The sequence below is a fragment of the Bidens hawaiensis genome, unplaced genomic scaffold, assembly GCF_021521415.1.
Source record: "Bidens hawaiensis isolate Kalapana, Puna unplaced genomic scaffold, B.hawaiensis_p1.1 tig00062976_1, whole genome shotgun sequence".
Classification (NCBI taxonomy): domain Eukaryota; kingdom Viridiplantae; phylum Streptophyta; class Magnoliopsida; order Asterales; family Asteraceae; genus Bidens; species Bidens hawaiensis.
In genome coordinates this window covers 51723-74385 of record NW_027501295.1, presented here as the reverse complement: position 1 = coordinate 74385, position 22663 = coordinate 51723, and the positions used below count along the sequence as shown (strand labels likewise).

Genomic DNA, 22663 nt, shown 5'->3' with positions numbered 1-22663 from the left:
ACTTGTATATATAATTACTCTACTTGATTCTCATGTTTGGCACATTAATTTCATTTGTACGTTAACTTTCCCCTATATATATATAATTATGCACGATAAAGAAAAGGCTTACTTCTGGAGAAAGGCTTTGTGCGCCATGTTTGTCTTCCCAGTACATTGTACTAACTCTGTATAGTTGTTGTATACTAAGCATCTGCATGCTATCAATTGTTATACCAACAGTAGAATGTGTATAATTAAATATTTAATAAACTACAAAATTTAAGAATTTAAACTTACAGGACACAAATCACGGCTTAATTCAATCAACTTAAGCTTCGGCTTTTGATGAGTAACCTAGCACCAAGATATAAATATGATATCCTCAAATAATTACAAGAATGCTATAAATAAATAAATAACATAGATTGAAACACAATACCAGGAAAGTAATAGCTTGCCTTATGTGCTTGAGCTCATCCCAAGCTGATCCTGCATACTGAGGTTTGACTTCTTGGAAGTCAATAAAAATAATAAAATGATGGAATAGATTAGAGGTGGTGAGTCAGGTCAAATGAAAAGTCAACTTATATTTAACATTTTGGTCAAAATTACCACCTCTAAAGTAAATAGATAGACATGGATAACAACAAGTTACCTCTTCGGTTGCCTTGTAACACCAATGCTCCAATACAGCCAACCCGGACCTAACATATTCTCCATTACTGTAAGAGCAGCATTCCCGTCTCAGTAAAAGGCTGCAAAGATAAACTAACATTAAAAAAGGTAAACTGAAGTTAAAAAACAGAGATCATCATCATCGTACTCAGTAATTGGACATGAGACTGTTAAACAGAGATGAAATATTGAAATATTTATGAACATGAAACCTGTTGAGTAATTGGACATTGATGAAGGCGAAAATCTGTGTGAAGACTTGGCGAATTAAAAACGATGGGACCTATAAAGATGACATATAGTATGAACATTAGGAATGTTTTTAGCAATTGGACTATTGTATTCAGGATTGAATTTATATTACATAATTAGCTTTTAACGTGCTTAACAAGCATCCGATTTTGGTAACAATCCCTTGCCACTGCGCAAGCAAAATCTCTTGGGATGCTGCGTTTGCAAATGTACGAGCTGTCCCTTTTGGCGCACTTGCTCTGGTAATTCTTGGTGCCTGATTTGAACATAAAAAAATAAATAAATGATATTTTCGCCCCCATTTACTTATAAACAGGTCAATTCAGGTTATGTTTGATCTCTGACAGGTTAAATATTAAAAGGCTTACATAAACCTGGTCAAGCGAGTCAACAGAAACCCAAAGTTTGTATAAAGCCTCATAAATTATTTTATTCTAATACTAAATTATATCTGAATAGAATAACTTCTGTACTCACAAAAAGTGTTCATGTCCAACCCCTACCAAAGTTACCTATATCTAGGCTTGTAAATGAACCAACAATTCAGTGAACCATTTGTGAACTATTCAGCGGGAAGTACGCTTATTTAATAAACGAACGGACACGAGCACTTGTCCCATTCGTTTATGTCCGTTGATTTATGTTTGATTGTTTGCTTATATTCGTTACATTCACTTATATCTGGTCAGGATGTTCCTTCGTTTGCATTTGTTTAAATATTCATTCAAATATATTTTACTAATTACTAATACTAGTTTTAATCCATTTTGAATTTCATATTTAAAAACCTTTACTATATATATATATATTTTTACCTTTCGATGTTGAATTTAATGAAAGACTATTTTAGACTTTTTTATTTAATAATGATATACTTTACTATAAAACGATTACAATAAAGTGGCAGGCAAACGGGCAACAAGCTGCGCCGCAACCCCCTTTTGAATAGCAAAACCAATCCTGCTAAAAACGAAGCTATTTTAGACTTTAATCTGGGAATACGATTACTTTTAGTAGGTAGTCATTTATTCTTGTTCATTTACGTTCATTTGTGTTCTTTTATGTTCGTGAACCATTTGTTTATAATTTAGCAAACAAGCATAAACGGACGCATTCACTTAAGTACACGAACGAACACAAACAAGCCTCGTTTAAGTGTTCATGCCTGCTCGAGTTTAGTTAAGGTTAAACGAACGAACACAAGCACGCCTCGTTTGTGTTCATTCGGTTCGTGTACAAGCCTACCCATTTTCTCAAGCCAGCATGTTTCACCACATATAACAGTAAGTACCTGAATACACAACCCAAGCAATGGAGATATTTCTCTTTTTAAGTTATCACGTATCAGCCCATATATTTTTTCAATATGCGCGGTCAACTGCTGCTTAAAAAGCGAAGCCGGGTATTTAGGTTCAACCGAGCGAAAGGAATCGGATCCCCCCATTGAATCACCATCCATTGAAGAAACCGTTAGACCATGAGGACTTCCTCGAAAGCTCTGTAAAACAAAAAAGAAGCATCATGCCTAGAAGTTATTAGAAAGGCCAAAGACTGATCATTCTAGTTAGATGTAACAACCAACCCGAACTCCGTTTCTATTTACCTGGGTCCTCTTCCCGATCTTGATCGATAGTGGCATGAGTCTCCAGACGGGCCACTAGCTTTCAGTGTACGTTCTAACAGCATCAGCAATGTTGAAGCATTGGATAACCAATAAGCTAAAATGTCACTGTTGTCTTGTGTCTTTATTTAAAAAAAGTAGCTTACTTTAGAATATTAGAATATATATACAGATGCAACGATTGATTTAGAATATTATATACCAGTGTACCTCAATAGCTTGGCCTATAGCTTGAGTTATACGATCAAAAATGCTGGTTTTTTCAACTTCAAATGATCGCCATTTCCTTAAACATTTGTATATAATGCAAGCAGCAACGGGTCTGCCTCTAGAAAACCCTAGGCGTTGTGAAATGCATCGAGTGAGCAAATCGTGATATTCAGGTTTGTCATCAAGTGGTTTCTTTAATCTGTCGTCTGAATCCAAGGCTTCTATTGAACGCGGTGAAGAAGAACTATGAATATCCTGGTGCATTTATACAATGAATTAATGAAATACAAAAATGAGCAATAGTTTATAACTTACTAAGAAACCTTTTTCCTCTTCCACACTAAAAATGAAAAAGAAAAAAAGGGTACATGAATAGGCTTGTAAATAAACCGGAGGAACACAAACGGGACATGATCATGGTCTTTCGTTTAACTTTAACTGAACAGACGATCGAACACGATCAAGGTTTTCTTGTTCGTGTTCGTTAATAAAATGAGCGTGTTCATGTTCGTTTGTTAACAGTATAAAAAAACAGTTCATGAACACAAACGAACAAACATAAATGAATGTACGTAAAAGAGCAACCATAAATGAGCATACACGAACAGAGACGAACAAACAAGGCACGTGTTCATGTTCGTTCGTTTAACTAAATGAACAAAAAATTTGTTCAGGTTCATTCATTTGTTATATATAGGAACATAAACGAACTTCCTGCCAAACAGTTCTCAAACAGCTATTGAACAGGCCTATACATGAATTTACTTATTATGATTACCTTAATGGACCTCGATTGTACTTCCTCGAACTTGATTTTTTGCAGCATCGATAATCCAGGTTGGCGATCTTTTGACTCTATATGGGCGAGCTTGTCCTCTAGCCTAATTTCGTAACAAGAATCAGTCAACTGTTGACTTGTTACTACTGAGATAAACTATCCATTATATATCAAAACCAATAAGGTGTACTCTAAATATGAAAGCAGTACACAACAATGATACCTTTCCACAGATTCCTCAAGTTGAAGCACCCGTCTTGAAGTTTCATCTAACTCCAACTGTTTATTTTCACATGATTCCAAAGCTTCACTAAACTTCTTTTCAGAATCATCTGCCCGTTGTCTTTCCCATTCGGATAATATCTACACGTGAATAAATACAGAAAGTAAACAGGTTGAAATTGCCACTTTTAATAACCAATAATACCTTTAAGTTTTTCACTTCAGTAGTTAAACTAGCAATTTTTTCTGTATCTTCCACACGAACTGGAATTTCTTTGACTACTGAGACTTCTTCAATTAGTTTCTGTGAAGACTCACGTTCCTTGATAAGCAAGGCATTTGTTTCATCTAATTTAGTTTGTGTTTCTTGCAGGGAGTCTTGCAATTTTTGAATTTCCTGATCTTTTACTTCTTTTGCCTCTTCAATTGCTTTCTGTAGAGACTCGCATTCATCGATAAGCAAGGCGATTTTTTCATCTAATTTACTCTGTGTCTCTTGCAGGGAGTTCTGCAATTTTTGAATTTCTAAATCTTTTGTTTTGTTCGCTTCTTCAATTGCTTTATGAGCAGAATCACGTTCCTTACGAAGCAAGTCATTTGCTTCATGGACTTCATTCTGCAATATGAGAATCTCCTGATCTTTTGCTTCTTCAATTGCTTTTTCTGCAGAATCACGTTCCTTGGCAAGCAAGGCATCAATTTCATCAACTTTACTAAACAATTTCTGAATTTCTTTGTCTTTTGATTCTTTTATATCTTCAATTGCTTTCTCTGCAGATTCACGTTCCTTGAGAAGCAAGTTATTTGCCTCATCAATCTTACTCTGCATGGATTTCAAGGAATTCTGTAATTCTTGAATCTCTTGATCTTTTGCTTCTATTATTTTCCGTGCAGACTCCTGTTCCTTAACAAGCAAGGCATTTGATTCCTCAACTTCCCTCTGCATGGCTTGCACGGATTTCTTAACCTTCTCAAGTTCCCGATCTTTCGTCTTTTCAACCTCAGTCTTCACATACGTGTTACCATAATTTGTCAGATTGAATACTAGCATTCAATGAGCCATTTAAAGTTCGTTTAGTTAACTGAAAGAACATGAACACATGTCTTGGGATTTTACGTTCGTTTGTGTTTGTTCGCTTAAGTTCATTTGCTTACATATTCATTAATACTCTTTAGGCTCATTACAACTTATTATAGTTTATGTAATTAAAAAATCATTGCAATTTAGTCTAGTTTTATTAATTTTTAGGTCCATCATATTGATGCTCGCTCATCATGTTAAGTTATGCTCATTTGTTTGTGTTCGTTTACATTCATGGACCATCATTCTATACTATTAACGAACGAACATAAGCAAACACATGAACATTCATTTTCTTAAAAAATTAACACGTACAAAAACTCTGTTCGCTTAATTGTTTGTGTCCGGGTAAAGTTAAATGAACCCAACACAAACATGTGTCGTTCGTGTATGTTCAGTTCGTTTACAAGCCAACTATATAAGTTATAACTCTTAATTCTTGCAATAGACTAATACTACCTTCGAGCGTTTTTCTAACTCTAAATGCAACAAAAGATCTTCCACTTGTTTTTCAAGATTATCCTTTGCTTCTTGGAGTGCAATTGTGTCCCTTGCAGCCTGTAAATGAAAATTTAGAGAAAGAAAACATCAATAAATAAAAGTTGATTTACATGAGAAACATTCTTATGATAAAACAGTCTCCCACTAATAACTGCAAACAGACAAAACTGAACTATTATTTGATAATGCATACAAAAGCCGAAACAAACCATTTTTAATCTCCGAAGCTCTTTTCTAGCAAGTCTTCTTTTCCATCTGCATTGAGCAATAACTGCTGCTCGTATCAGTTTCTTATAGTATGAATAATCTCTGTAACCTCGCCAACGGGCCTACAATTAAAAACTTGTATTAATATCAACCGTAAAGGTATATAATCATTCGCATGTAGAGGTGGAAACTGAATTCCATTGAGCTATCAAACGGGTCAGATACGTCTACTCGTTTATGTTTTATCTTTTAACAGGTCAATCATCTAAAACAGGTTGAAAGTCGAAAAGTGTCTTTTTAATGCATAAAACCTACTTAATATAAAAGACTAGATTATTATTTTTCTTAATCATATTTGAGACGCTAAGCATTTATCAAAAAATAAATTTCTGGAAAGAAAAACGTGTCTTGGGTCAACACAACCTTGACCCAACCCGTCAACCAACCTGTCAAGAAGTATTATTGCAGAACAGAACATTCTATATCATTTTAATCAGAAAACTAGATTATTATAAAGAACAATTATAATTATTAACATATTTGACAAAGCAAATAACTGTCAAAAGATTATATTTTTCGGGAAAAAGGTGTTTTGCTCAACGAGACCCGACCCTATCTGTTACCCAAGCTGCCCAAAAAGTAATTTAGTACATAAAACCTCATGAATCATTTTATTCAAAAAAATAGCTTATATCGAAATAAATAATTTTGTTAATACTTAACTCGTTGATTGCTTATCAAATTTTCAAAATTTGGACAAAAGGTTCTTACTTGTAAAAGAATTGCTGCCTTGTTTTGTTGTCGGGTTCTGAATTTTCTACCAGCAACCATTGAACGAAGACGGGCCTGGAAGACTACTACTGACAGCTTAAGTTTGTTATAGATCTTCCTTGATAAGTATCGCCGATAATTTGTTTGTATTTTTAATGAAGCAACATTCATTTGCTTGTGTAGATACAATTTACAAGCAAGCTTTCCTGGTGGACATCACACCACAAAGGCAGTTATTGAATGAAGTGAAATTATATACAATATAATTGAAAAGGATGTACAAATGCAACTTAAAGCAAAACCTCCTAATTCACTCTATTAAGATTTAGTTAATTATTGAAATAATATTGCGTTTAGATCAAAAGTACTGCATTAGTTATTCATATTATAAAGACACTTAAAAAATGGACAATGAGTGTTTGTGGGTCAACCCAATCTGACCCAACATATACTAAAAACAACATCTTTTTAGCTGAATCCATTTGACCTGTTACCCTGCCCACCTTGCAAATTGCCACCTCTAAGGTGTATTGTGTAACAGAGGTGGGGAATTTTGACACGTTTACTTATAAATGGGTGGATTTTTTGGTTGTGCTTTTATCTCAAACGGGCCGAATTAAAAAACATAGCTAAATGGAGAGCGGGTCAAATGGGTTACAAGTATTCCCAAATTGATTATTTTAGGACATTATTTTTCGGCCCAAAATTTTCACCCATTGGGAAAACCAATACTGAACCGTTTTCAGAAACCCAAAAATCAATTTTTTGGTTTTTGGCTCGGTTTGAGCCTAAAACCAACCCATGCAGACCCCTATAGTTAACACATAAAACCCCCTACTTTACTCAAAGATTTAGATTATTATTGTAATAATATTGCTTCTTAATCATAATTAAACCATTATTATTTATCAATAAATACAGATGTACAAAAAGGATTTTGTGGTTCGGCCCAACCCGTACTAAATACGAACTCTTTCACCCAAACTTGTTTTGACAAGTTACCCAACCCACCCGACCCATTAACATTTAATGTAAAAAAGTCTTCTAGAAAGTCAACCTCTGCAGAAAGATTGCCAAACTATAGCAGATTTCCTCAAAGCAAGAAAACGTTTTCTAGCAATGTGAGCTCTTATCTTTCTTTGAATATGTTTGGCTTCACTGCCAAGATTTTGTGCTTTCCGTGCATCCAATTCAGCCATCTGACCAGCTCTAAGAAAAACTTTGGTTTTTCCAATCTGTCAAATTATTTAAATACTTTATTTAAAGCATTGAAATGCAAACAGCAGATAGAATAAACATATTATAATATCTATGTTACACAAATACATATGAACAAAGACTTTTAATACCTGAGACCCCTGAAGCCCTGCCTTGTCCAGGATCTTTTTACATGCATCCTTTGCATCGAGACTATAAAATCCAACTTTAAAATTAGAGCATGACGTCATTAATAAACTTGTTAAAAGTCAATGTATGTTACTTACTTTTTTTTATTAACCTCTGGAGCAAGAATGCTAAATCGGTTAACAAAATCAGCAAAACTCTTGCGAGTAGGATAGCCAGCACAGCTGATGCGAATTGCTTCAAGAACCCCCTTAGTAAAGAGCAGATAAAACTTATTAAGTTCTTTGAAATATCAGAGAAAATATGTCTCCTCTATATTTTTGCACAGTACTCACCCCACATCGTAACTGTTGCATGATGTTAACGTTTTCAAAAATAGCAGGTTTAAGAACATTATTTGGCTTCACACATCTAATATAGCGAGGTTGTGTGCAATTTAAGGTTTCCATCAACTGCTGAAGTTGTAGCTGCATGCATTGAAAATAAAATCAAATCAAATTACAGATATAGATATATGATAATTACAAGTGCCTTTTTATTTTATAAAAGAACTTACCTTGAAGCTAGATCCAATTGATGAGAATTTAGAAGATTTATTTGAAGATTTACTGTCATCGGGCAATGGAGGGAAAAGACCAGACACAAAAAAACATTTGGAAGCTGTCAACATATCTTGATGTTCAGGAACAACATAATCTTTGTTTTTGTCTAGAAATTGCTCAGATTGGTATTGAACCTGGAAGATAAATAAACACACAAACTTGTAATACGTGCAAACATAAGAGGCTTTCTAATGTAAAATAAACTGAATGTTAACAGTAATTATTAAAATTACCTCTCCTGCATAATGAGCGATTGTGAAACCAGTGCGCGACAACTTTGGTTTAAAGAATCTTGGATGAGATCTAAATGTCTGATAAAGCTTCTGTGAGAATGTTTCGTGAGTCGACCTTGGAAACATACTGGAAACAGAATGCGTGTCACAAATGAAAAGATGCATAACGCAGACAAAAACAGCGCAGACAAAAAAATACCATGCTTCATCAAGTAGAGCAATTATCCCACCAGGTTTCTGCAATCATAGTTCAAAAAATAATTCAATATTTAAGTCATCATTGCAATGCAACATTTACCATTATAAAGTTTGACAGGCTTTATAAAATCACACGTATTAACAATACGATTAAAGTACCTTTTCAATAAGATCTAGAACATCCTTATTGTCTATAAACTCTATGTAGCTCCAGTCAATTTCTTCTTTGGTATATTCCTCTTGCTCCGTCTTGAACACGTGCTGTATAATAATAATACAAATAAATATAGCGGGAATAATGATAATAATATTAAAAATGCGTTCAGCAAAATTATCAATGACAATGTCAAAACACCAAAAGTCAGACCTGGTTGAAATGTTGTTGCAGCTTCTCATTGGTGTAATTAATACAAAATTGTTCAAAACTGCACAATACATACATGGTTACAATTGGTTTGGATCAAGTCATAAAGAAAGCAGTTACATTGATGATTATTTCAGCACATAGGACTAACCTATTGGATTTAAAGCTTTCAAAACCATAGATGTCAAGAACCCCAATCAGATATGTTGAATTGTGATCTTGCCCAATAGACACATTAATCTTTTCCACTAGCCTGCATATATGAATAACAATCATGTACGTTTAAAACTACTGAAGTACCTATTTCTACTTGTTGGTTTAGTGGCTCAAATGAGTAAAATAATTATTAAAATACTAACAAGAAAAAAAGGTGAAATGGATCAAAAGTTTCCCTGAGTATACATGTATTGTATACAACCTCTTAAGAACTTTATTCAAACAATTAGATTGCTAATGTAGTAATACAGTTTTAAGTGCTCCTATTAACTATTCATAAAAAATTATATAATTTGAAAAAAAAGGTTCATACGTAAATGTGACCCTGACCATTTTGACCCAATACTCAAACCGCCCATTTGTCGCATCTAGTAAGATAATCCTCAATTACCAGTCAAATAGGCGTGAGTATAATGTCTTAGCCAGACCATCTCTACTAACAATTGCACCCTCAGGATCAAGACTTCTTTTGATAACTTCTTCAGGAGTAACCATCACACGCTTTAGTAGAGCATCTTCCAATTCTTGAATATCACACCTAAGAATTATGAAAACAAATTCAGAGTCGCGCGCACATATATGAATAAAGAGGTGGCAAATCGGACTTATTTGGTTGCCAAACAGGTTAAAAGATGCCGAAAGTGTATTTTTTATGCATAAAACCCTAGAAAACTTCTTACTTTTGGATTAAAAAATCATTAGTTAATCAGACCGGAACCGTTTTGCCAGCTACAGAAAATGAGAAAGAACAAAGATATCAAAACTATAAACGCACAATAGCAACTCTGCAGTCGTCTGAAGATGGAATTTGGATTTGTCATCTTTTAGAACTGATGAATCAACTTCTTTCCCTTTGGAAAATTCAATATTACCAAGATGGAGAACTGAAGCCAGAACTCTGAAAATTGCATCCTGGAATAAGTGAGCATGTTATTGCAGTTATGTTACATATTAATCATCATTAAGCAAACCAAGATGAAGTACTATAACCTGTTCCTTTTCATTCACTCCAACAACATCCATGGCTCTCCTAGTAGCAAGATACTCATGGGAATTGTTTACACCATCAAGCTCGAAGCATTTGGATTGGTTAAGATATCGAAAGGATCTTGGATCTCCCAGTTTATATTTCTTAATTTCCTGAATATGTTGAAAAATAGTCAAGATTTCGTTAATAGCCAAAGCCTTAATCATTGAATGTGTGATTCATGTCAAATAGAGCTGGTAATTTCGACCCGTTTCCTTATAAAACGGGTCAAACTATTATTTATTTGCTAAATGGGAAAAGGGTGGCAAGATTGTAATGAAAACAACCTCGGGAGGTGCTGCACAGAGAAGATAAAAACAATGATAGTTGCGTTCAGGATCTGAAATTTGGCAAACACGAGATTTCTCAAGAAGGTATGTTCTAATGGCTGCTCCAGATATCCGTGCTTGTTTATCGAACTGAATCTCAACAAATTTACCAAAACGGCTGCAATCAAAAACATTATAAATGTAAGGAATTGCAGCAAAGGCGTTTAGGTTTCTATTAACTCATTCGATAATGTAACAGTGTTGCACCTGGAGTTGTTATTTCTAACAGTTTTGGCATTGCCAAAGGCTTCCAGAACTGGATTTGACTGCATTACATTATGCTATAAGTTAACAACCTATAAGATTCGTTTCTCAAATGAATCAAGTTATTTGAAATTTTACTTCCAGCATTTGTTGTTCAACACTTCGTCCTTCGGTGCCTTTACGACCACCCAAATAGGCAAGATACCGCATAAGCATTTTAGTGGTCTCGGTTTTACCAGCCCCACTTTCTCCACTGACCAATATCGAGTTGCTTTTTCTTTCATTAACCATTGCCCTGATATATCAAAAATAAGAAAGTTTTTAATCACCTATATAAATAATTAAATATGTACTAGAAGTGCCAAAACACAGGTTGTGGGTAACATGGCAAAGTGAGTCCGGGTCAAAATGTTGAGTTTACGTGTGCGATTGGGTCAGCCGTGCCAACTTTCTTGTCCATCTTTTTAAAGTTTTGTAAATAAATAATGTGTTTGTAATGCCAACTTTGCCCTTATTTAAATTATCCATTATTTCTTAAAAAAAAATATTTCCCAATTATAGCAAGGATGGTATTAGTAGAGAGAAAATTTTAAGAGATTATTAATATCAACTAACATTTATAAACAGAAATATGAGTCTAATATATACTTCTTTAACATGCGCCCTTTACGACACATGTTAGAAAAAACCATAGCTGTAATTTCTTTTAAATAATATAATTTAGGAAATTGTAAGCATTTGAATACAGCACATGACCCATATAACAACTAATATCATGTTATACCCATTTGACCCGTTACCAATATTTCACAACCCATATTGACCCGTTTCAGTTTGATATTCCACCTCTAATACGTACAATAGAGAATAAACAAGAGAATAACCTAAAAGCAGAATCTGCAATTGCAAAAACATGAGGATCTAACTCCCCCAATGCCGCTCCTTTGTACCGATCCATCATTTTCGCATCATACAGGTGGGGCAAACTTTTAAATGGGTTAACAGCAATTAGGATATTGCCAGTATATGTCTGTCATATGTCAGAATACGATATAATATTATGACACAGCCTCCCATAGCTGCAGTAGTTAATGGTTTTCTCTCACCAAAATGAAAATAACAATACAGAAAACAGTTAACAGAAGTTAGATATCTTCTTACATATATTTCATTGAGTTGATATCTAGTAGACAGATTTTGCAACACTCCAGGTTCATGCAGATAAGAAAGCTTGGTCATGTCATCAACTCCACCAGGAGGAGCTTCCACATCTTTAGAATAAATTTTTGATAAACTTGCAATAACCTTCGATTATGAAAAAAAGAAAATGCAAATTGAAAGTTAACTCAGAGCACAAAACTTAAAGCAGTGTTTTATTTTTGACATAATAGAATATCAACTTACTTTTTTCCCATCAGTAGTTCGGATCTCTGCAGTGTCTCCTTTAATCTTTGAAACTTCTCCATCTATCCAAGCAACTGATGGGTCTTCAACCCACACCTGGGAACCTTCAATAATATTTGTCATAGCACCCTGCAAATAAATTCAAAATTCCATAAGTTACCAAAGTGTAAATCAACGACTAAATCATGATTAAAGAGTGTATTATCATAATCACATATCAGCAAAGCTGCAAAAGAATAAAAGCAATTCAATATGATAGTGACCCAAGCCCTAATTTGGTCTACTTGGATATGGCTACACTTTTGACCACAAAATAGAGTGATCATTATGATTCTTCTAGTGTCCTACTATTCAAGTTCTTGTTTGTGAATATCAGAATGACTGATAATAATATATCAAAATCTGTAGCACTCTTAAGGTTCACAGTTTGGACCATTTCTTCTTTTTCTTTGGAGTTTTCCACCAAACAGTGTTACCTTTTATAAACCATAAGAATGATGAACCATATGATTATGCAGCAGAACATTCAAACGGATAGCAAGGCGGAATCATGCATCTGATTACAGAATAACAACTTGAGACTAATGTTTACAATTTGTGGTTATTCAATGGTTCAATCCAATACAATATATAACTACTAACAAAAAAATGTTAGACCTAAACTAATACCACAATTCTTCACTTGAATGTCCAATACAAACAGGAAGTCTTATGTACAATCACATATAAGCAAAAGAATGAAACATGATACGGAGTAAGTTTTGTAATGATAGTGACCTGGGTAGGCTACACTTTTGACCACAAAACAAAGTCTGTAATCATCATGATTCTTCTAGTGTCCTACTTTTCATGTTCTCTTTTGTGAATATTAGAGTGATTGAAACTAATATACCAAAATCTATGAAACTATTAAGGCTTTGGTGTAGACCATTTCTTCTTTTTCCTTGGCATATTCCACCAAACTATGTTACCTTTTATCAAACATAAGAATGATGGACCATACGATATATGATCATTTCATGAAATGTGATGAATAATGTAGCTGAATTTCAGCAGCAAGTACATCCAACCCATGTCAAGTTTTAAACCGAATAACTAGAATCCCTAAAACCTCTAACCTATCCCCAATCATCCACAGGTAGAATCATGTATGTAATAATTGGAAAAACCTCCATTATTGAAGATTAATAAACTCTTCTAGCAATACTGAAGTGTTAAGCTTCATATAAAAGTAAAGTAAATATAAACAAAAACCTAACCTACAATATTGCAGTACTTAAATAATTGAATCCCATGCAATCTATCACTACTACTAACACCAGAATTATAACACTCGAATGACGGACCATATGATAAATCATATATGACTATGTAATGAAATATGATAAATGATGCAGCTAAGTAGCCTAAGTTTCAGCAGCAGGACATCCAAAATGATATCAAGCTTAAGCACAGGTTACAATTAACTTCCATACAGGTTTCTAAACTGAATAACCGGAGTCCCCTAAAACCTCCAATCTATCCCCAATCATCCACAGGTAGAATCATGCCTATTATAATTAAAAAAAAACAACTAGAGATTAATGTTCTATAATAAAACCTTACGGCAATACTGAATTGTTAAACCTAATTTACAATATTGCAGTTCTTAAACAGTTAAACCTAATGCAATCCTATTAAATCAACTACAATATATGCACTTAAAACAACATGATGATAATAATAATATAATCTTCAACAACAGTTAATGAGAAGCAAACATTAACATACCACAGATTAATATGAAACTCCTCCATCAAGCTTCCATCAATTGATTCCTTCACTGTAACTCACTCATGAGCTTCCAAAACCCTAAGTTCCTCAATTCCACGTATAAAACCCTAATTTCTTCAATTCGTCGTCAATTCGACGAATAATTACAATTATAAGCGTTGATCCGATTATCCGAACGCCTAAAATCATCAACGATCATCCAATTTGTTCACATTACAATCAATTAATCCGCGTTTTCTCGAATTGTTAGGAAACCTAACGAAACGATGATGATGATAATAATAATAATAATAATAATAATAATAAACGGTGATATGACACGTAGACGACGGTGGCGAGTGGATGAGTGAGCCGTTGATCGGAGATTGATCAAACCGGTTTGATGTTTGATGCATTGGTGTAAGAAAACGCGGGAGATTCGCAGCTGATTTCAGTTTGTTGTGGCTATGGATATTCAATGTATTGTTGGTTAACAAAAGAGATCCCTTGACTTTTATCTTTTGACATATTATGTTTCAACATAAGCTGGGCTATTCACGAGCCGAGCCGAGCTGAGCGATAACGGTGCAAACGAGCCGATCTGCTTGCGAGTTACTTAAGATCGACTCGTTAAAAATCTCGAAGCTTAATCGAGCATGAGCCCGAGCTCAAGCCTAAAAGTAAGCTCGTTTAATAAATAAGCATGAGCTTCACTTATCGAGCTAGAGCCGGCTCGCGAGCCAGTCATTTATATAATTTTTTAAAATATATATTTAACAATTATTAATTAATATATATAATGTTATGAAAAATTAATAAAAATAACTAAAAAATATATTATTTTATATATACAATTATAAAAGAAAAATATATAAAAATAAGTATATTTATATACAAAATAATTGTTAAATAGTAAATGATTCGAACTCGAGCTTGAAAATCTACTCACTAGCCGAGCTCGAGCTTTGAAAATATAGCTCGAAACGAGCCAAGCTCGAGCTCTATGTAAGTAAAACGAGCAACCTCGAGCCTAGTCGAGCTTGGCCTTGGCTCGCTCATTTGCACTCCTATCGCGAGTGAAGGCTTGCTTGGCTCGTTTACAACCAGATCGAACCGAACGGCTGAAATTTGAACTCGATCCAAAATCAAAACGAGCCAAAATCGAATCAAGCGATTTTTGAGCATTATTTATTTCTTTTTCACTTTGCAATTTTCAACAAGAAACAAGTTTGAAGATTGTAAATAATAAATTATGTAAAGAAATTAATATGATTTAGACACACGTGTAATATGCTGTAAATTTTTAAGAGAAGAAAGTTTGAGGTGAGATATGATAAACATGTAAAAAAACTTATATTATCTTGAAAAACTTGAAGTAAACAAATGAAACTATAAAATTGACGGAATATGAAAATTTAAAAAGGTTAAAAAGTTGTATACTTGTATTTATGTGTGTTGTCTATATATGTGTTCATATATAATTATATATAAAATAAATTAAAAATATTCAAGTCTAGCAAAGCGACTCGTTTACAATCGAGCGAAAAAAGAGCGAATATTTTCACAACAATTTATGAGTGAACGCTGGGCGATATGGACAACCCTAACATAAGCAAATTCATATAATGATCAGTTTATTTGAATCGAGTTATTGTTCGAACTGAATTTTGAATTAGGCTTTGGATCGAATTTGAATGATGTGTAAATTTTTTATAACGAAATGTGGTTTTTAATCAACGTGAATTCGAATAAGTTTATTTGAATTGGGTTTTCAAATCGAGTTGGAGTTCGGTTTTCAGATTTGAATAACGTGAATAAATAGAAAAATGATGTGATGTGATGATAACTTAGATGCTTTGTAAGTTACAAAGGTTCAAACTTGTGATATTTTTGCTTAACTCAGGATTTATATGTTTGTTTAACTTAGGTTATTTTGTTTAAATTTCAATCATGTTTGTTTAAACTTGGATGCTTGTTTATGATGATTAATGTTTAAACTTGGTTGTTTTGTTGATAGTTTAAACACTTTGAAGGGGTCTTGGTCCCTTGCACATTTACAATTTAGGCATACACAGGCAAATGTGCAAATGGTTTGTGTTGTATATTGCTACCTTTTTGGTGTGTACACAGTACATATTATGTATACATACGCGTGCTTATGGTGACATTGTATTGTCTATATAACATTGTATAGCATGCCATGATCGTCGTCAACAGTCTAACGTATGCCTGCTTGACGATATATATCCCGTGTACATAACTATAAATATCAAACAAAACGCGACTCATAAAACACTACTGATCTGTATTCACACTCCTGTAGACCTTATTACAACATGAACAAGCTAGAGCTTGGAAGACACCTTAAAAAGTCAAATGATGTCAAAACAAAACGTTGGCCAATGTCAACACTCACTAATCAAGTCCCTGCTATGGTAAGCTTTCCTTTCTTTTGTGGGTGGTTTCCAATACCTTCAGTAGAACTAGTGCTTATGTGCTCTTTAGGCATTGACCATCTTGTTGGACCGCTAATGGAACTGTCCCCAAAGACGGGTGGCGCTAATCCAGACCCTTCACCGTCGAGACTGGTCCCACTGGTTCCACTTGGCACGATGCCAGTCTGGCTCTGTAAGGCATGTTGGTTTACCGAAGAAAATGGTGACTGCGGACCGAACCCTGTAGGTGATTGTGTCATCATATGGGACTGTGGGACCATGTGTTGAGATTGCATTTGCATTTGTTGTTGCATGGTGTTTGTGTATGGCTGCATTATCATATTTAGAGTGTTACAACTTACAACTATTATATATGAATATATATGTATAAATATAGTAACTACAATATTGTTTATTTGTTTTGTAACATATATAGTTTTAGATTATTACCTGAAGACGTATAGGCGATTGCTTCGGTTGACAATCAGCTATTGCAGCCAAGTACATGAGGTTGTGTTGTAGCCTAGTTTGGTTTCTGAACAAAAGTAGGAAAGTGTTATACAATATTTAAACGTGTGGGCCGGTTGGGTTGACACGCAAACACTTTCTCTATCTTTATGTTTTTTTGGTAATCAATGTAATGAATATGATTATAAAAACTATAATATTATGTACAATAATTTGTATGTATATTAACAAAAGAAAATGGTCTATTTTAACTTGTTTACTTATGAACAACATGGTCATAGTGTATTTTAAATGTATAAAACTTAAAATCTTCTAAATCATTTTAATAAAAGCAACTTTAACTTATTTACTCATAAACATGGTCATATATAGTGTAGCTTTAATGCATAAAACCATCAAAATCATTTTTAAAAAATTGAAATTGCGTAAACATAACACGCTAAAAATTTTATTAAAAAATGGACAGAAAGTGTTTTTAGTCAACTAGCATACGCCAAAGAGACTCACTTTGACATGTTATGAACCTAATCCGCTCGTTTTGTCACATCTAAGGCCAGTCATAAACATTAAGAGAGTATCTCTGAATCAGTAAGAGGTATATCGAGTACGTTTGGTTCAGTTAAAATAAAATACACATCCTAATAGTTCATGAAGCCGCTAATAATTAATGTGCAAGTTTGAGAAACATACTGATCCATTATTCAGATGCTATCTTTTAATCGGTCAGGTGCTAAAATTGACGTACAAGGTTGCCAAACAGACCCTAAAGCAGTTAGAATATATACATAAAAGGAAAAAAGTACACTCACTCTGCACATTCACTGAATTTCCCAGTACTTTGATTCTCCAGAATGTTCAAGATCAATGCTTTGTTTTCATCCAAATACTACACATACAAATATTGGTTGTATATATACTTAAAGTCTGTTGATTTGCATATATTAAAACAAAATAACATAAAATAAAATAAAATAAGCCACAAGAAACAAGAGATTAAAGACCTGTTGGATGTGATCAGTAGTCACACAAGTACTGGTGTTGTTGAAGGCACCTGTATGTTGTTGCTGCTGCTGCTGCTGCTGCTGCATCATCTGGTGCATGAGTTGTTGCTGCATGTTTGTATCTGTGTAAGATCTGAACTATCTTCTGCTCTTCTGCAACAAACTTATTTAAAACTTTTATCAAAGTGAAAAAGCTTATTATTATTCACCTGAGAGATCAGTAGTCCTTAAAATTTGTTGATGTTTTTATTTCTGGTTACAAAGGTAGGTTTTGAGTGTTCTAAAAGTGGTAGCATCTTGTGATATTATTTAAAGAATGTTATTTATTTTAGTACTTATTATTAATATTAATTGTATTGTACCTTATCTTGGGATTCTCCCTCACTCTATTCTATGTCACAACTCTATCTATAAATTTTAACATGATCTGCATGCATGCACCCACTCACCACATTTCATGATTCAATCATATTATCATATGTGGCATTTTCTTAAAAAAGATGTTACATCATATAGAATATTATAGAATATATAACTTAGTTACATTAAAAGAAAAAATCACCATAATAGTCATATTAACTAAAATGCTAGACAAAAATTTAAGAGAAATGGTGGCATCAAAGAGGATGGCGCGGTAGGAGATGTATGTTTTTGGTGTTTTTTGTGACGCAAAAGAGCTGGCACTGGAGAATTAAACAGCGAAACAAGAGAAGATGGTGCAAGAGGTGATGTAGTGCATAATGTAGCGCAGAAGAAAGAAACTTTTTTTTTTACCAAATGGCGCAGGAAGTGAATGGTTGGTGTAGGAGTTGATTTGTTGACACCGTAAAAAAAAGTCGACAAATATTTTCATAATTTATAAGAGAATGACCTATTTTTATAATTTCTTTGGTTTATATGACAATCTTGATGATTTTCCTGTATTAAAAGTGATTATATAATCATTAAAATATACATCAAAATCGCTCTAGTACTTATTTATTACCGCAACCTATATTGTTCTTATGTAAGACTTTGGAGCTGATGGTCTATTTGAAACAACATTTATATCTTTTGAATGAAGGTATAATTTAATTATATCTTACTCTTCCCAGACTCTGTTAATACTATTGCTATTGACGAGATTTTACCGAATATGATTGATTGATTAATCTGATGTGTGATTATTATCATATGATCATGTTCAAGGATATAAAGGATCGATATAAACACATTTAGTCATGTAATTAGATTCAAAACTTTTGTAATATCCTTTGATAATATATTTGGATGATTGATTGTATATTATATAATATTATATTATAAGAGCTAGAATATTATTGAAGGTGGGACTAAGAATATAAAGAAAGATGGGGAGTCACGTGAATGCATTGTACGTGTCATGGGGGGAAATACGAGGGTTCTTCACCTCGTAACACATACTTGCTACGTATGCATTTAAAGTGACAATTTTTTTAATGTTTTCATTATTTTGTCGCCGAGGAATCATCATCGTGTATTAGCGATATATACGAGTATGTTTGTTTGAGATTAAAATTAAAAAGTATACATTTTAATGATGTAATGATGTTTAAATTAATAAAAGGAAACCATAGCTAACGATTAATAGAACAAAATGTCAAAATCAAATAAAACATAAGCAAAAGTTTTCTTAAGAGTTGTCATACAATGTTTTTCTGACTGCTGATAATATCTGGTCAGGCTAAAAAGAAGTGCACAGAAAGATATATCACTGTAAAGATTTGCATAGCATGATAGTTTCAGGTTATCTGTGACCAGGTGTGTCATCAGCTTATATATGTATATCAGTATATATACCTTTCTTTTATAATAATAGTTGGCAATATTAATGTTCCATCAATAATGTTGGTTAAGATAAATTAATTAATTATAGTGATATATAAGCGGAAATTAATTAACAAATTTTAAACGTTCTTAGTATTAGGCATAAGCGAGAATGATGTTTCTGATAGAACGTTGGTTATGCTCAGTGACGGACCCGGAAATTATTTTCTTAGGGGCGACGTCGGGACTTAACACTAAGTTTAAGGGGGGCGGTCAGGATTTTCACTTACAAATAACACTAAAAAAAATTTAAGGTGGGCGACAGCCCCCTTAGTTTCTTAATAGGTCCGCCCCTGGTTATGCTGGTTAGCTAGGCATGTGTTTTGGTTTAATTAAAAGTTGTTAGCATCATGTCACGGGTTGTCATGTAGAAATTGTACTTTTACTTACGTATACCATTTAACAAGTGTGTTAGGCCATGTGTAGTGGAGGGGCTACAATTGGGGGCGAATTGTGACACGTGACGCCCAATCAGCAAAGGGTGTGGTATAGGGGCTACAAGTTGGGCTCACAGTGTTTTTTTTATTATTTTTTTAATAATTAAACTAATTAAATAAAAACCAATTTATTTACATAATTAAATAAATAAATGCTCTTCCACCACTTGTCGATGAATCTGATGAATTCTTCGACTCTCGTTGATTAATTGATCCCAAATCTAGGCAGAGTTCGTGAAAACCGGAGAACTCATTGAGTTTGAAGAAGTACGAAAATAATAAAAATGATTGGTATTTTTATGTTTGGGTTTGTGTATGATAGGGTGAAAATGATTTAATTAATTTGATATTTATATTAAGTTTTTAATTTAATTTTTTTATATAGTCGTTACCCCTAACGGTAACATTATTATTATTATTCAACTCTCGCCGGCGATAAGTTAACCCTGCCCCCGCCCCAAATCGCTTGGGGGCGGTGTTTGCGCCCTTCCTCACCCCAATCGCCCCTAACCTTCGCCCACTAAGTTTGGCCTTATGGTTTAAGTAAAATAAATACGCCCATGTACGTCATGAATTGTTTAACGATGGACTTTAGTTACTAATTTGATTCACTTTGTATCGTTTTATATTTTTGTATGAATAATATATTGATTAACTTTGTATCATATATATTAACTTAGGCAAATATTTTCACTTTTATTAATAACCAAAACAAAACAATGAGACATATAGCTAGTTAGCTACTACATACGTCTACGGAAAAAAAAATTTAAGTAATTTCTTATAATAGAAAAGGTATTTGTGTCAAGGATCATTTGAATAATTATAAAAGGGATGTGATCTTCATACACCATCTATATGGTGATATACATCCTATACATATACAGTTTATAGGGTTATACGGGGGTATAGTTGTTATGCATGACTGACAAGTGTACGAAGAAGACACAAAAGACTTTTTGTGTCATATACGGACCGTATAGGTCTTCAATAGCTTAGGGACTACATGACTCGTATAGGCCTATGTAAGCTGTATAAGTAAAAAAAATGGTATATGAAGATCCAAGATGGCGTATAAAGATCTCATGCCTAATAAAATTCATTAGTACTGTTAAATTCTGACATCACCATAGCCCACTTTGTTTTCTCGCTCCTTGCTCGCGGAGCGGCATACCGAAAAAAAGATAGGATTTGAATCGATGACTTAAGCCCTTGCGCTATTCCCCCCTGATCGCATCGTAGATAGCAGTCAGAGTCAGTACGCTTTCTATTCTCTTTATATTATATATGAAAATAGATAAGAAAAGAGGGCTGCCGAGGCCCGGAACTTCTCCGAGAGGTTCCTTTCAATACTCTGCGCACAGAAGCGATATCGAACATCACTTATTGTCATTTCTCAATTGATGATACTTCATTTAGCTACTTAATAAGATAAGAAGATCCAAAAAAAGATCAAATAACGGAAGAATTGTATTACATTGGTCAAAATGTTTATAACTTCAAGATGCAAATCAAGGAACAAGACCTATGGTGTGATTTTAGATATCTAGCCAGCTGAACTAATTAGAATGGGTTATAAAACCGGTTTTTTGTTTTTTTAAATAACAATTTTCTTGTGTTTAGGTCAGTGTACTCTGGCCAAATTATGTTATTTTAACGAGGCTTACACTAGCTTCAGAGTTTGATTTATGCATTCACTCAAAAAACTAACTATATACCGCCGGCTACCAGCCCACATACGAGCCAATTAGTGTTTGATCTATCAATCATTCATCGCAATTCACTGATCATGATAAAAGTCACACACGTCAAACTATTTTTATATATTTTATTTATGATATATGTAACCTATATGTAAAAGTTGCACCTTTAAAATAATTAACATGATATTCTTTACAATATAGTTGATTAAATAAATGTTATAAATGCATTTATTTTCAAACGTGAGTGATGCAAACTTGAACCAAGAGACACGACACAAGACGACTTCAGCTACTTAAGGAATAGTCGTTAGTTATCCACTAAGGAAGTAACCCATGAAACCATGTCGTGTTGATCCTTGACTAACAAGCAAACTCCGTATGGGCAATTGGGCGACAATAGTTTCTTGTATCCTGTTTTTTAATTGTTGAAAAGTTTTTATTTTATTTTATTAATTAGTTTCTTCAAAAGTTAAACTAGTTTGACATGTTATCAAAAAAGCATAATTTGTCATGCCTCTCACAAAGGTAAACATCATCACATATTCACATACCGATGTTTTAATAGCAATAATCGTTTCTCGCTCTCCAAATTACCCAACTACATGTGGTAGCAATAATCGCATTGGCCATCTTTTTTGTTCTCCTTCGTTAACTTTATTGTTGAAAATACTCGAATCAACTATCAAACCAACCATCTAATATATCTACTGATCAGACCAACTAGCTTTAAAATATCGAATGAAGTGATAATATTTTTTATAATTTTATTAGTTGTTTTAATTATAAACAAATGAGTAAAAA

The 22663-nt window shown here is 33.6% G+C and overlaps 2 protein-coding genes across 2 annotated transcripts; both read right to left on the bottom strand.

The window, feature by feature from the left end:
- Positions 1–112: 112 nt before the first annotated feature.
- Positions 113–12350, bottom strand: LOC143603836 (myosin-9-like; the record flags this gene model as incomplete). Its single annotated transcript, XM_077080519.1, has 34 exons — positions 12222–12350; positions 11979–12122; positions 11702–11847; positions 10956–11112; positions 10821–10879; positions 10572–10731; positions 10248–10397; positions 10033–10169; positions 9649–9795; positions 9193–9294; positions 9045–9102; positions 8837–8938; positions 8679–8716; positions 8480–8606; positions 8201–8380; positions 7980–8111; positions 7785–7894; positions 7650–7710; positions 7358–7535; positions 6301–6506; positions 5532–5651; positions 5281–5379; positions 3946–4746; positions 3742–3881; positions 3519–3621; positions 2741–2995; positions 2513–2652; positions 2201–2405; positions 1022–1165; positions 870–940; positions 638–737; positions 422–478; positions 280–336; positions 113–193 (listed from the first exon to the last, which is right to left on the bottom strand). Coding segments are annotated over exons 1-34 (4890 nt in total), but the record flags the coding sequence as incomplete, so codon positions are not given.
- A 3774-nt stretch (positions 12351–16124) lies between these two features.
- On the bottom strand, positions 16125–18095 carry LOC143603839 (GRF-interacting factor 1-like). Its single transcript, XM_077080521.1, has 4 exons — positions 17878–18095; positions 17686–17762; positions 16859–16943; positions 16125–16737 (listed from the first exon to the last, which is right to left on the bottom strand). The coding sequence occupies exons 1-4, from the start codon at positions 17989–17991 to the stop codon at positions 16393–16395; spliced, it is 621 nt and encodes a 206-aa protein (XP_076936636.1). The 5' UTR covers positions 17992–18095; the 3' UTR covers positions 16125–16392.
- Positions 18096–22663: the final 4568 nt, after the last annotated feature.